The 16,208-nt window shown below is 38.6% G+C and overlaps 2 protein-coding genes across 2 annotated transcripts; both read right to left on the minus strand.

Moving 5' to 3' along the window:
* Positions 1 to 8,756: 8,756 nt before the first annotated feature.
* CLUP02_12907 (fungal specific transcription factor domain-containing protein) lies at positions 8,757 to 11,317 on the minus strand (the record flags this gene model as incomplete). Its single annotated transcript, XM_049291865.1, has 4 exons — positions 8,757 to 9,471; positions 9,543 to 9,872; positions 9,943 to 10,075; positions 10,132 to 11,317. The coding sequence occupies 4 exons, from the start codon at positions 11,315 to 11,317 to the stop codon at positions 8,757 to 8,759; spliced, it is 2,364 nt and encodes a 787-aa protein (XP_049149011.1).
* A 2,897-nt stretch (positions 11,318 to 14,214) lies between these two features.
* CLUP02_12908 (dihydroxyacetone kinase) lies at positions 14,215 to 15,993 on the minus strand (the record flags this gene model as incomplete). The annotated part of the gene is made up of 1 exon (XM_049291866.1): positions 14,215 to 15,993. One exon carries the CDS (start codon positions 15,991 to 15,993, stop codon positions 14,215 to 14,217), a length of 1,779 nt encoding a protein of 592 aa, XP_049149012.1.
* Between the last annotated feature and the right edge of the window lie 215 nt (positions 15,994 to 16,208).

Raw genomic sequence — 16,208 nt, forward strand, 5'->3', positions numbered from 1 at the left:
AGTAGCGTTTTAACCTATCTCGAGATCCCTTTTATAATACTACTTAACGTTATTTAATTAACTATTTTTTAAAAATAGAATAATAATATCTTAATTAATTAACTACTTACTATCTTAACTAGCTACTCTTATTAAAAAAGCTTATAAAAGAGCTGAGTAATAGCTAACTAAATTAATTATATATAAGAAGCGTAATTAATATTTCCTAAATATATACCCCATTTATTAAATATAATAATTAGAAAATATAGCTAGGGAGGCTAGGTCTCTTTTTATATTAATAGTTTCTAATAGAGTTACTACTTTTACGAGTCTTAATAGAGCGTCGTAAGCCTTAATAAAAGTACTAAGCTCTTAGTTATTAACCTTAAGGTCGTATTATTTAACTAGTTAATAAAGCGCTTTTTACCCTCTATTACTTAGGCTAATTACTTAGTATACCTTAGTAATATAGCTAACTAACTTATTTTATTTATTTATATTTATAACAATATCCTCTTTAAAAAGAATACTAAGTAGTATATTAACCTCGACCTTATTTAAGACCTATATTTTAAAAATAATAAACAGACCTTACTTAAGTAAATCGAATAATAATTAAAAATACGTATTACTTAGTACTAATTAAAATAAGTCCTAGCTTTTATTATTAACTAGCTAAGTAATAGTACTAAGCGCTTATATATAATAACTTATAAAAACCTTAATTTTATATATATTATTATTATAAAGCTTTATATTATAAAAAAAGCCCTTACCTAAGCCTATATTAATAATATAGCTATAGCTAAAAAACTAGAGTAATTAAAGAACGGCTCCTAAGTTAGCTCTATTTAGAATATTACTACCCTTAGCGTATTAAAATAATAGTTAATATATTTAAAAATATAAAGTAGCCGCGAGACTACTCTAGCCTCGTCCTATCCTATTACCTATAGCTCTTAAAAAATACTTAACGTACTTATTTTATAAATAATAATACTAACCTTAAGTTCGATTACTAGCTTTAGTATATTATAAAGCGCTTAAAAAATACTAACTATAGTACGAATAAGTACTACTTAAAGTATATTATTAATAAAATTAAAAATAGTACTATAAAGTTTATATATTTAATACTAATTTTTAATAAGATTACTATAGCTAAGTAGCTATTTTATAAGCTTAAGTTAGTTTATATTAGCCCGATTATTATAAATAATACTAATTATAAGCTAGACGTACTTATAATTATACTTAAAAATATTTATTAAAAGCGCTCTATATTCGCTAAGCTCGCGTATATTAATAAGCTTTTAGAGTTATAATAAAAGCGCTAGTTTTATAATAAGCTACTTATATATTTTTATAACTAAGCTATATTAAAATACTTAAATAATACGGCTATTTTTTAAAAATATACCAAGTACGTTACTTAGTTAGTTAACGTAATATAGCCCCTTTTTATAAAGGACTACTTAGTAAAAGTTTTTAACTAAACTTATTAAACCTCGAGTAAGAGTAATAGAAGTAATAAAAATAATAAAAGTACTAGAGGTACTAAATAAGACCGAGGTCGTATTTCTATTTATAAAACGATTTCTAAAGCCCTATATTAAAAACCTAAGAATAGTAGCGCTTATTTTATTTATAATAATATTAAATATATTTTTAAAAACTACCCTAAGAAGCTAAAAATTACTATAGTTATTATTAATACTACCGAGGGCCTTATTAAAATAGAGTTAAGTTTAGAAAACTAAAACCCCTAATAAAAATAAACTCCTAGCTAAGGGATACGTATAAAAAGGATAGAAGATTAGTAATTAATTTAGTAAACTTATAAGATTTCGTAAGGGGCTAGCCCTTTAAAATAGAGCTTATATTAATATTTAATAAATATAGAATTTACTTAAGAGCCTTATTTAATATAGGAGTTAATAAGTACGGATTTATAAATAACTATATAATCTTTTTATTATAACGGTTTTATATAGCTCTATTTTATAAATTATAATACTTAATCCCTATTATTAAATTTAATAAAGAGCGATTAAATAATATTAACGTAGTATAGACCGCTAACTTATATATTAATTAATAGGTCTTTTTAAAAGTACCCCTCTTTTAACTTAATACGCGCCGCTACGACCTAATCCTAGGGTAGAAATAGTTTAAATATTATAAAATAAACCTTAATATTTGCTATTAACGTTTAATATAGCCTAAGGACTTATTATTATAAAAAACGCCCTTTATTATTATTAGGGATATTAAGGACCTATATACCCTAGAAGTTATTAATATATAATACTAAATCGACGCTAATTATTAATAGGACCTATTTAAGATAAATATAACCCGCTATAATTAAAAGCTCTAATAATAGCGGGCGAAGGGTATACTAATTAGGATATTATTATGCTTATTAAAAACGATAGCCCGTTAAATATAGTAGTTAAATAAGGCTAAGAATATAAAAAAAATAGAATATACCTTTAATAATATTAATATTACCCCTATAAAGAGGCCTAAGTAATAAAAACTATACTTAGTAATAATATAAATAAATATTACTTTTATTAGTACTCCTATTTTTAAAAAGAACTTAAAGTAAAACGACGTTAAAATAAGCTCTATATTACTTTATAAGCTTAACTATATTATAAAAAATAAAAAAGAGGAGGTAGACCTTTTATATAATAATAATTAAGTTATTTATAACTTTATAATAATAAACTTATTAAAGTATTTATAGCCCTAGATTAACGTCTTTAATAAAGTAGCTAGCGATATATTAATACTTTATAAGCTATGTAATTATAAAATCGAGCTCTTAGATAGTAATAAGAAGAAGCTAACTTATTACCCTTTATATAAGTAGTTAGTACCTAAGCTAGAGGTTATAAGGGCCTATTTATTAAAATACTTATAAAAAGGATTTATTAAGCTAAGTAACGCTTTTTTTATATTATTAACGCTATTTATAAAAAAGTATAATAATAGTTTACGCTTTTATATTAATTGTTATAAGCTAAATAAGGTTATAAAAAAAGACCGCTACTTATTACTACTTATTAATAAGACCCTTATATAGCTAAATAGGGCAAAAGTATTTATTAAACTAGATATTAAGTAGGCTTTTTATTATATTTATTTTAACTTAGTTTTTAAGGACTTAACGACGTTTAAAACCCGCTATAGGGTATATAAATATAAAGTAATACCCTTTAGGCTTTATAACAGGCCTATTATATATTAATAATATATAAATAAGATATTAATAAAGTACTTAAATAACTTTTATATAATATATATAAATAATATCCTAATCTTTTTAAATAACCCTCTTTAGTATTAAGAATATATTATTAAAATACTAAACCGCTTATAAAAAGTAGGCTTATAAGCGGATATTAAGAAGTACGAATTTAGTATTACTTTTATAAAGTACTTAGGCTTTATAGTTTTTATAAAAGGTATATAGCTTAATAAGGAGAAAGTTTTTATAATTAGAAATTAGAAACTACTTATATTACTTAAGGGTATTTAGTTTTTTCTTAGGTTTTATAATTTTTATAAGAGATTTATAAGGGATTATAGCTATTTAACTAGGCCCTTTATAAAACTAATAGGTAAGGGAGTTTTTTTTAACTTTAGTACTAACTACGAAACGGCCTTTAAAGCTATAAAACTAGTACTAACGTTAGTACTAATTTTTTATTATTTTAAGCTAGAGCTATTAACGTAATTAAAAACTAATACTTTTAACTCCGTATATATTAGAGTATTATTATAATAATAAAAGGATAACGGGTTATAATACTTAATAACTTTTTATTTAAAAATAATAAGCGGTACGGAGCTTAATTATACTATTTATAATAAAAAGATATTAGTAATAGTACTATATTTAGAAGAATAGTGCGCAGAGCTTATAAGCTATAAATATAAGTTCAATATTATTATAGACTATTAATTATTATTATTTTTTATAACTAAGCGCCTACTTAACTTATAATAAGCTTACTAAGCTAGTACACTAGCGGATTTTAATTTTTAAATTTATTATTACTTAGAAAAAAAGAACGTATTAGCTAACGCTTTATTATAAAAAATAGAGGATATCCGTACTTAGTAAGTACTAAAAGAGGCTAATAGGACCTAAGTCCTTTTATTACTAAGACTACTATTTTTTAATATTATAATAGAGCTATAAGTATTATTAAGTACTATAATTAGTTAATTATAGCTTATAATTAGCTCGCTCTTATTAAAAAACGAGCTTTAGGGGTACTTATTAATAAAAAAGATTTTAAAGTTTAATAAAGACCTTATTATAACGTCCTTTATATTAATATAAGCGCTAATAACCGAGGGGCGTAAGCGCTAGTTTATTTAAAATAATAAATTATTAATAATAAATAAGAAGCTTATAATACTTAAAAAAAAGAACTTTTATATTATAATTATCCGTAAGGTTTATAAATAAAAGCTCTTTACTTATTTAGGGTATAATAAGGTTATAAAAATAATTAAGTAGCGATATTACTAGCCGGGCTTAATAGTAAATACTTATTAATACGTACGGAATTATTATATTTATTATTAATTATAAAAGCTATATAATAAGCCTCCGGGGGAGCTAAGGCTACTTCTAGTACCTAACTACCCATAGTAATACATTTTTATTAATTTTATAATTATTCTTATTATTTAAAAAGAATTTAATAATATTTAAGTAGTAGTAAACTACTTAAGTAAAAGGGTAATATCTATTTTTATTATAAAACTATTATAACAAAAGATATAAGCTAAATATTTTACGAACGGGTACTATTTATTTTTAGCTTATTAAAAATTATTATATTAAACCGAGGTTTTTAATTTATTTTTGATTTTTAAGGGGAGCTTTATAAGATTTGTAAAGTTAAGTTATAGCTATTAATAGCTAACTACTTCTAAATAGACGGCTAAATAGAGGTATTAAATTAATATATTTTATAATAATTAAGATTATTGATTAACTAATATTAAAATAATTAGAGTAATATACTACTTATAATTAATTTTATTTATATTACTTAGTTTAATAAGATTATAGGGCTATTATTATACGAAGTAGAATTTAGTTATTAGTTATAGCTCTTTTTTAACTAGTTTAAACGAACTTATTAATTTAGCTTTATAAAAAAAGAACTAAACTATATTAACGCGTAGCGTATAGCTTAGAGAATATACGAGGCCTAGGAGATTACTAAGGGTAATATAAAAGTTATTTAAATACGATATAAAAAGTATATTAACTATTACTAGCGCTTAAACGACTTAAAATTAAGAGACCGGGTCTTTATTAATATTTTATATTAAAAGTTCGCTAATATAAATAAATTATAATAGCCGTAGGCCGGGCTATAGCTTATTATTAATACTAAATAGGGGGGTATATAAATTATAAAACTATTAATAAATAGCCGGGTATACCCGGTTTTTTACTTAAATAAACTAAAAAAGGCTATTAATAACTTATTACCTAAGTAGAACTAAGACTTATTATTACTAATTATTAATAATAATAGCGAACCGGAGTACGAGGTCTCGGAGGTTATTAAATTATATTTATATAAAAGAAAACTATAGTATTAAGTAAATTAAAAAGAGTATAATACGGATTTAACTTAGTATAATATAAAGAGTTTTAAGTATATATTCATAGCGCTCTAAGTATTTTATTATAAATACTTAATTACTAAAGGCTCGTTACGGAACTTAAATATATAAATAGAAGCTACTATAGTTAGTAATTTATTATTACTAAGAGATAATAATAATATAATAATAGTAATTATAACTATAAATTTATTAAAATAAGGGGTAATTTAAAGGTTTATTTTTTAATATTACGGATAGTGCCCTTTAGTATAGAGGGGGGAGTAATATTATAATAGTAAGTACTAGGGCCTTATAGGCCCTATAGCTTAGCTTTAAGCTACGAGGCTAAGCTCTTAATAGTTACGTAACGAGCTAGACTACTAGGCTTAAAGGGCTAGCTTACTAGCTTTTACTTACTATTTTTCTTTATTTTTTTTATTAAGTCTTTAGTTAATTAGGTTAATATAGTAGCGTTCTAACTTACCTCAAGATCCCTTTTATAATAGTAAAACTATTTTAAAATAGCCGCCTTTTTCTTAAGTTAATCTCTAAGATTTATAATACTCTTAGCTCGATATTATTAAGATTTTTAAATCCCCTCTTTTTTTATTAAACCGTCCTCTATATTATATTCTTAAATAATACTTAGGGAGTAGTTAAAGAGATTATAAAAAGATTATTTAGATTATAAACTTTAAAGTTATATTATAGAATTTTCGTAATATTAGGACTTTTTATATATTATAAATCTCTTAGTTTTATAACTCTTATATAGGTTCTTATTATATTTATTAAGAATATTTATATTTAGAGATCCCTTTTTTTAATTATATAGTACTTTTTTATATTATATTATTAAGCTCGTCCGTTATGCTAATTAATTAAGTAAGTAGTTACTATATAAGTATTTCTTTTTACTAATTTAATTAGTTAATTTTTAATTATAAGCCGGTTATAAAAAAGTTATTTAGTAAAAAAGCTATTTAAAGTAATTATAAAAAGCTAGTTACTTAAGTAGTTCTATTAATTAACGTAGTTTAACGTAATAAATATTAACTTTTTATAAGTATTAAAAAGCTACGATTTTTTAATTCTATATAGTATTTAAAAATCGCCACCTTTTTTATTTATTTTTATAAAGTTAATTAGTATAAATCTCTTATCCTATATAATATTAAAAGGTCGTTTCTTTATATAATAAGATACCTTACTAATTTATAATAATAAAATTTAATTATTAATTAGTATTAGTATTTTTATTATAAGGTAGTTAGTTCGAACCGTAGTTAATGAAGAGATTAATTAAACTATATAAATATTTATATAATAAGTATAAAAAGGAGGTTCTAACTATAGGTTAGGCTAGTTACGATAATTATAAATAGGGCCCCTAATTAGCCCCTGCGCAGTCGGCTGTATGCTGCGGTCGAATTGGACTTCTAATCTAATATTACTATCTTGGAGAAGACGCTCTGCTAACACGTCATTCTGCTTGAGATTAACATCGTTTGCAGGATCCAGGCCAAAATATGCGTCCACCGTTCGGTTGATAAATACAGACTCGTCCGTGGAGGCTTCAACGTATCGCTTGATCTCTCTCCGAGTTCCAGAAGCAGACACCAAGACGAGCGGGCCATCGAATCGAGTGATGTCTTCGTATGCCGTCCATGTTTCCCCCTTGTAAGTAAAGGTGTCGATGGATGTTAGTCCATCAACGGTCGTTTCTTGTCGAGGATTCAAGTGATCCGCGGAAGTGCTGTCGGGAAATCCAGTGTAGTCATTACCGGAGAATTGTGACACATCATGGTACGGTTTTGGGTGCTTGACTGGACCTCTTCCGGCCAGAGATGTGAGAATGAAAGACGAGATAAAGAGTGACTTAATAAAAGAGTGACGAGGCATGGTTGCAAATTTTGCCCAAAGGGCACTGACAATCCCTAAAACGAAAAAACCTAGCCTAATTTCCAGACTGCCAACATCGCAACTTGGGGTTTTCATTGATTTATACTGCATAGCAGTCATCAATTCCTGTCACAGCCGAGACTATCATGGGCGTCTCGTACGCGTGCACCGAGTCAGGCAAATGCGCTAAGAAACGTTAATTGACATCATGCCGCATTACCGGGGAGAAGTCATATTCTCCTACGGTTTTTTGTAAGGAAACAACCCAAAATCTCCCCATCATCAAGTTGGAGGAAATGAGGCATGGGGTTCCGAGAACTCTTTTATATTAGATAAGGTTTAACTTTGGGCAGTCTAGCCTGTGTAAGAAGGTCTCAGCTTGTTTGCTCGCGAACCACAACTTGAACCAAATGCATGCGGTCCAATCCCTATTCCTAAACGCTATTTCTGATTTCTGGAATTCTTGTGATCAGAAATTCTCACTACAAGCACGACCTTATGTATTCAGCTCATGTATTCTTGATGTCGTGTAGTGGATGAATGCTCTTTCCGCAAGTTCCGGCAAAGATTGAAAGGGGGCTCAGATATTAGAGTTAACAGGGATACCCGTGGACTTAGATGGTGTGGCCGCTGTCTAGTGCAGGAACGACCCCTCTGGTGGAGTTCGTTGACTCTGTTACTGTCCGCTCAAGGCAGTGGGAGGCCGGGCTGGCCCTTTATCTTCGGAATCTGCATGTTGTCTGTATTAGCAGAGCAAGTTTTGGAATCATTCGGATCCGAAAATCGGCCTTGATGAGACCCAAGTAGAAATTCGATGATTATTTTCAAGAATTGAACTTCAATCAGCCTAAACATGGGTGTCACCAACTAACTCTGGAGCAGTGCTGACTCGACGCTTGAGAACTTCAAGTTGCTCTAGAGGTCCAAGAAGCCCGGGGTTGAGCATCGAACTCTCTTGATGCATGAGACTATGTCTTTCAATTGATCACCACACTACGGTAGCACCACGGTCTTGATTTGTAAATTTGGGCTCTTGTGCTTGTCCAGTACGAGATGCCGATTTATCGAGCAGAAATTGCCAACTCCATCATTATTGAGATTGTAGCGGCGATCTAAGATCTCACAATGGCTGTTCACATTTCACTCACGGACTAGAGATGGTCGTCTCAAGACTCCTGATTCGTGGTATACAGCGCATCTAGCAACTCTACATCTTTTCGTCATTAATTGTACATCCATGGACAGCCGCTTCCATCCATACTTTCGAATCCTGTTCCATCCTGAAGCCAATCTTGGTCCAGAAACATGCAATCATTACCGTTTTGATCCAGCGATAGCTGCTCGTGGAAGCCGATATCAGCCGGCATATCAAACACAGACTTCGTAGCAGGTTGTTGGCCCTTTTTCAAATCCATAAACTCCCCAAGCTCTTCCAGAGGAGAAAAATCAATATCGAGAAATCCAGATACCCCTGGCCGAATCGCACACACAGAACTTATCCTGTTCTCAACCTCTTGCGCCGCTCTGCTTGTCTCCGTGGCTCTCTTCTCGGCCTCTTTCGCGGACCTCCACTTTTCAATCAAGCTTTCCAGCTCGGTGCTGGCTTTCTGCGCCACGGGATATGACTTTCCGAGCTCGGATAAAGCTTCAGTGGAACTCTGAAGAAGAACTTCATGGTTGCCTGGTTGTCCTGCACGAAGGTTGAGGAGATGAATGCTACCTGCGATGAAAACAAAATTTACAATCGATGGCGGCATCTGTCGCATGTTGAAAGATCGTCTGTAAGTCGTTGCGAGCTTTGTGATGTTTGCTGCTGCTGTAGCGCATGCGTGTGTGGAGTTGAGAGCCGAAGAGTTCATATTGTCGACGTTGAGGAATTTTGAAGACAATCGGAGGAATGGCCGGTGGAGTAGAATGAGAGCAAAGTAAAAGTTCATTCTGCGTGGTTCTTTAGCTCCTGTTCTTAAGGCTTGGCTGGCGTGATCACACGAAGTTTTGCATATACTTACTGCAAGATGAAGACATGGGGCTGTGCCAGGATATTTGAATCGCTGGACCATGTCAAGCTCTTAGGAAGATCGCGATGCCACTGCCATAGGGCTCTGTGAAGTTGTGATGCTTTCAATCTCATCTCGCTCGTCGATGAGTGCCGCCGTTGACGGTGGATACTAATCAGTATCTTAGAACACAGCACTGAGAGAGTTGAGGTGTGATGTAAAAGTGACGAAGTCGATTCGGCTTCGTCTTTGCCGACGCCTTTGAAGGGTCGCTCAGGTATGGGAATCGTGATATCCCACTCCATAAAGGAGTTTGGTCGCCCACAGTAAGCGCTGAAGAGGCTGATTACAATTGACTGTTAGTCACACGACTCGCTGCTGGGAATGATCAAGTCCGGGTTGGTGTACTGACTTGTCTTCAATGTGGCAGCCCCAAAATACTCTCCTTCTGAGATCGGCCATCTCCTGGCTCATCTTACCAGATGCAACAGCTTTAGAACAGTCCAGATGTAGGCCCAATTTACTCGCCATTCTGAAGGCAATGCCTATAGTAAAGACATTAGTGGATGGACATACATTTGTGACTCAAAAATGCTCTTACCGCTGTACATCCAACCAAGGGAGTTGTCCTTCATGGCTCCATATCGAGAACCAAGTATCAAAGCCGCCTGGACAGTGGAAATGGTCGGGTGATCCATCTCTAGATCAAACATTGAGCGTCCTCGCTTCGCAAAGGCCTCTCCGGCGACACCGCCGGTAGAAGTAGAGTACCGCACGACTCCCTTGTCAAGACTTATCATCGATGCCAGAGCCATGATTGCGTACAACAGACACGGGGTATAAAAATTTCGATCGCCGCGGTGTCCTTCACTGTCGTCCCAAATTTCCCGATGGCGGAGGAATAAAGCACGATCAACGACGAGGAGGTGAGATGATTGCCATTTCCAGAATAGGTCTAGCAAATGGGACACAATTGGTTCTGGCTCGGGAAAGCATTCGAGAGCACCGCGAGCTTGTCTGCTCGTGTCGTCCTCAAAAGGAGAGCCATCCCCACGTGGACTCCTTGATCGAGACTGATTCTCGGAGTACGGGAATAGGGTCACAGAGCCAAGAAATTGGTCAAAGTCTTGCATACTATCGGGTGTCCCAATCTCTTCGATGACGGGAGGGACGCTCTCGGAGGCGCAGTCAAAGTCTGGCCTGCTGGGGCCTGAGAAGGAGATCGATCGGATGCCATTGTGTGTGATGTCGTCGGTCTTCGGTCTGTTTTGCCCCGAGAAGGATACAGATCTTGAGTGTGAAGCGGGGTGAAGCTCCTTTTGCGACGTCACAGCCCAATTGTTCTGTCCTCCCTCCGGAGGAGAGATCGATATCGTCATATTTTGAGTCCCCGGACTTGAAGAGCTGGCAGGGCTTGGGAAGGCACGTATCCTCGCATCCTGGTAGTTGTCTACAGTCCGTCGTGCCTGTTCCATCAGACAATTCGAAACTTCATCCGTCTTGTGCCGTGTGACCGGGAGCTCTGGGTTTTTGGAGACGTTCTTGACAAACTCCTCTAGTGCCTGCATTCGTCGTTGCAGTGCCTTGGTCTCGTTCGGTTGTCGTTGACTGCGCTTATCCTCGCCGTAGCGGACCTCACACTTTTCGTTCTTGTTTCGACATGAGGTGCAGGACCGGTCCATTCGGTCCCCCGAGCTCAAAATTTGAGAGATGTCGCATCGTCTCTTGTCTTTCTTGCATCGTACGCATGCGAAACTCGCGCGGCTCGCGTGTCGGTCTCGGGTCATGATTGGAGTTGTGGAAGGTTGTTCAGTTGCGTCTGCTTTCTTTCTCCCTTCTCCAGTCAGCGTGTAGGATGTGGGAGCAAGTATCAGAGAGAATTGAAAGATTTGAATCTCGTGGGGGGAGGGCGGTCACGATGAGCAACAAAGTCAGGTACGTGGGGGTATAATGGGCCCAGAAAAAAGTGCGACACACGACAGCTAACTTTGTTTTGTTGGTCACGATCTACTATTCTAAGATCAGAAACGGCGGCCATAAAGAGCCCCGGCATTACCCATCTTGGATTAGGACCCTTCGTCCAAGCACAAATCGCAACACACCCCCCTAGGTAAGGATGATGGTAAGCGTGGCTATATGCCCGTGTCATTGGAGAAGGGCAGCCAATTGTCGTCAACCAACAGCATTGGCACTGCAATGAAGTACGTGGAAGGCGAGAGCTGTTTCTCGGCAGCTACCACTGCGGCACGAACACCGGACGCCAGACGCCGCGCAGTCCGGGTAATCGTAGGATGAGGGGGAGGCAAACGGCAAACGGGAAAAGTTGACAGACTCCCAGGGGTTTGACTTGTAAGACATCCTTGTGGAGTGTTTGGCTCTTTCAGTTCCCGTCTTGTCAGTTATTGGCCCTGGTTGATATGTACGCATGGTCTTGTCATGGCTCCGATCTCGGCATGATCTTGCGTACAGATTCCATTATCGAGGGAATCGAATCTGAGATGCGTGTATCAGTCTATACGAACTCCCGGTGTCAGCATTGAACTATCCGTTTGCAAAAACTCACGGTGAGCAGAACGTCGCTAGGTCCATTCATAGGAGCCTCAAGTCCCCAAAAAACCTTGCCCCCGCGAACCCCCAGACTCCGCAAGTTGGACCCCCTTGAACTCAAAAAGGATTGACCCGGCCAACCCGCCACTGAGATCACGTCTGTGCCCCGGACCTCGGATTGCCCAAACAGGTAACCCGGCGCACACGATTTCCCCGGGACCCTCAAGCGCCCCCATAGTTCCGGTTCTAGTCTCATCCAACAACAAAACATTCGCGACGTTGAGGTTGGTGAGTCCCAGTTTTCCTTCAATATCCAAAAGTCTGGACCTCAGGAGAGCAAGGCCGCATGACCACGTCAAGGTACAAGCCAAGAGCTGAAGCCTCCCGGTAAGCTCAAACAGCTCAAAGCCTCGAACAACAACCCAAGAGATCCGGCCGCTGGAACACTTATGCGGGGCAGGCCCCGCAAGATGTGTTCATGTGTACAGCTTTTCCTCCCGGGGGTCAGAGAGACGGACGGTGGGAGTATGTCATAACTAATACGAAGCCTGCGGAAATGTGGCAATCCTTCACATTCCCACGGCTTCTCCCCTCCCGGAAGAATGCCCCGGATGCGAGCCGCAGCCAATGCGAACGGTGCGGAGACGTGGCAAAACTTTTCCGCAATCCTGGGGAAAGGGGTCTTTCTGATGTTACGTCTTTTTGAGAAACTCGAGCCGCTGACACTTAGAACCCCGGTTTCCATGCCTGCCCTAGGGGAAATTGGCGTGTGTTCGGGAGCGGAGCCTCCGCCGAGCCGAGTTCCCGAACCGAAGTCATCCTGTCAACACGGGCGAGGGAAGTGCCATCGTGAGTTGGTCATCAGGCAGGTTGGGCCATGGTCCGGTGGGAGCGCGATTACAATCAGCAAATTCACACGAACTTGCCTCTAGATTACACCGTTGTATGGTCTGTGATCCAAGTAATGGACATAACACATTGAATGTTGGCTGAACCCAAGGGAGTGATGCTATGTGGAGTTACATGTATGACCCCTATGCTGATAAATAGATCTAGGCGAAAGGGGACTCTACCAAAGAGCTGAGAGTCGGGTGCATGACATCGACTGAGGATCAAGTTACCTAAAGCCGGCACGGTTATTAAGTGAGAAATCTTTCCTAAGATAGAGCGCTTGTGAACTTACTGAACAGCTTTCAGCTACAGCATGATTCACGTATTCGGCCTCTTCCAGCTTCGCTAGTGGTCCCCTGTTACCTCTATTGGTCAATCTGATCTGCCACAAGGACCTCATAGCTTGACAGTTTAATGGCATATGCTGCTTCCCTGTCTTTCCCGGCAGTCGGGGCGCCCTCAGGAACGGCCACTCGGGTCCCGACAGCGTGGATGCTCGCCGGCAGATGAGAGTGCTAAGCTTCTGGGCAGAGCCTTAGTCTACCATGTGTAAAGTGCTTGCATGTCGCTGGAGCCCCTGACATCTTTGATCCATTGGCGAATCAAGCGTCGGGATGAGATAGTCAACTCGGAACGATGCTGTCATACCAGCTCCGAGGCCGCTTGTGGATCATGATCTCAGGGCTAACAGGCTCCGACCCGATGGCTGTAGTTTGCTACTTCGATCAGAGCTGGTTTCAGCAACTTAGAGTGTTGCTGCGGCCTTGGGTATGAGGCTATTGACTGACAACTCTCATCGTGTTTGTAGTGAGTGTATGGCGCGTCTATTCGTTTGCCCCAGATCGAACCAAGGCTAGACCCAGCAGCTTGTAGAGCTCCGTACTTACTCAAATACTCATAAAGTCCAGAGTGACAATATCACCATAGTTGATCATCTAGCCATGAGATCGACAAGAAACTATAAATCGTTCTAGGGTAGACTGCCAGTTGTATAGCACTTCTCCTAGTGTGTAATAATGGTGGCTCGAGAGGCCAGGCTAAAGTGAGTACGGAAATGAGGCTTCACGATGATGAACTTGTCATTATTTTGGTTAAATTGGCGAAGTTTCATGGAAAGGCCTGTCATGTCGATTCTCGTAGTTGCCAAAAAATTGAAGCGACATTGAACATGAAGAGTTTTGGTAAATTCAATCTAACGCTAAATTATATGTGAAAATGAAGGTACGAAAAGATAGGCTCAGAAAAATCAAGCCATGCCGGATTGCAAGCCCTTGATGGCAACCATTGCACCCCAGGCACCAGGATCGGGGTGGAATGACGTATCCTTCCCAGACGCTGCGACATACGTCGCACGACCAAGCTTAGCCTTTGTCTTCCTCGTGTACTCGGCTCCCTCGACAGCTGCCTCGACAGCTCCCTCGAAACCCTTGCTGCGAATTGCATCAACAAAGGGGATCAAGACATCCAGGATCGTCCGGTCTCCGATCTTGGCGGGTGTGTAATGACTCAAATGCGCAAGAGCGGACGTCAGCGCCAGTGTCCAGAGAGGCAAGATACCTTGCGACTTTGCCAACGACGCGTTCTCCTCTACGGAGTTGCTGAGCGAGACGAAGAAAATGCCGAGAATACCACCAAGCGTGCCACCCATCTTGCTCTCAACAATGTCCTCTAGCTCGTGAAGAACTGAGACGATGGATCCCTCGGCTGCGATACCCTTGTTGTCTAGAGCATCAAGGAGATGCGAAGCGCCTGTTTTCAGGGTTTCACCGCAGTCGCCGTCACCCATCACCATGTCCCACTTTGTCAGATCAGGCTCGGCTTCAATGACTGCCTGGCAAGCCATGTTCAGCATCGACCTGAGCGTTGCCGGGTCCATTTTCACGTCGCGGTCGGCCTCAATCTTCTTTGGCTCTTCAGGAGGTGACTGCACGAACTGAAGTTTTCTGTCGCGGCGGACAGCTTGGGCGCCAGCCATCGACTCCCAGTGTGTGTTGGTCTTGAGGTCGGCGAATTGGAAGATTTGCTCTGCTGAGAAACTGCACTTCTTTGATGCCGCTGTGATGTTCATCAAGGAAATTGAGAATGCAGGTGCGTTGAGAGAGGTTTCGAGAGGGCCGGAGTACACTCTTGACGGTCTGATATTCCACTTGGTGTCAAGCTGCTCGAGGAGCTCGTCGACAAGAGCGCCCATTTCCAGGTAGGAGATGCCTCCGAAGTTGCTGACAAGGAGGATCGTCTCGTCGTCGTTGTTGAACTTGACATAAGCTCGGTCGTGATCCTCCTGGTCCAGGCAGTACCGCAGCAGCTGGTCAACCAGGCCCTCTGCAGAAGGCGCGGGCGAGACCTTGCTGTAGCCGGGCTCATTGTGAGGTCCGGTTCCCACCTCCACCTCGTCGGCGCCCAGACGAGCGTGCTCTGTGCGCCCGGGAACATGGCAGTGGTCCATGGTGGCCGCGATGGACACAATCTCGGACTCGACAGAAACACCAAGCTTGTGGATGTCATCGAGAGTGCCGGCCTTGACGCCAGCTGCTCCACTGATGACTTTGAGAACACCAATCTGCCCGGCAAGACCTCTGCGTCCTACCAGGCTACCACCTGCCTTTCCAACAGACACATCGTCACCGCAGATGATCATGCGGCAGTTGTGCCCACGACTCCGTGCCTTTTCTGCAGCGAGGCCAAAGTGGAGGCAGTCGCCGGTGTAGTTGGTGATGACAAGGATCGTGCCGACATCTGAGGGCACACGCTCAATGGCAGACTGAATTTGCTTCGCAGACGGGCTGGCAAAGATGTCTCCGGATACGGAGGCCGCCAGCATGTTATTGCCGACATAACCTGCCCATGCGGGCTCGTGGCCGGAGCCACCGCCAGAGATGATGCTGATTTTGGACTTGTCGTATGTTGAGTCAAAGACCACACGGTTTGACTGGTCCAGACCAAGAGAAGGATTGTATGAGATGAACCCTCTGAGAGACTTATCAACGAGTCCCTCTGAGGAGGTAAAGATGTGGCGGTCGGACATGATTTGTGATGGTGCTTCTATCTCTACTTGTGTGTAGGGGTATGGGATGTCGATGAAGCTCACGAAACAAATTGCAGAACTCAACAATATGAGCTTCCTTTGATATTGAGGTTCGATTTGAGTCTGATAATTATCACAGAAAGGCCCATCCTGATGCTGACCAGTCGATATCATATGTGGTGTGGTCGGTTGATGGTGTGCGATTTTCCGGGGAC

This window comes from Colletotrichum lupini, chromosome 6 (genome assembly GCF_023278565.1).
Source record: "Colletotrichum lupini chromosome 6, complete sequence".
Classification (NCBI taxonomy): Eukaryota; Fungi; Ascomycota; class Sordariomycetes; order Glomerellales; family Glomerellaceae; genus Colletotrichum; species Colletotrichum lupini.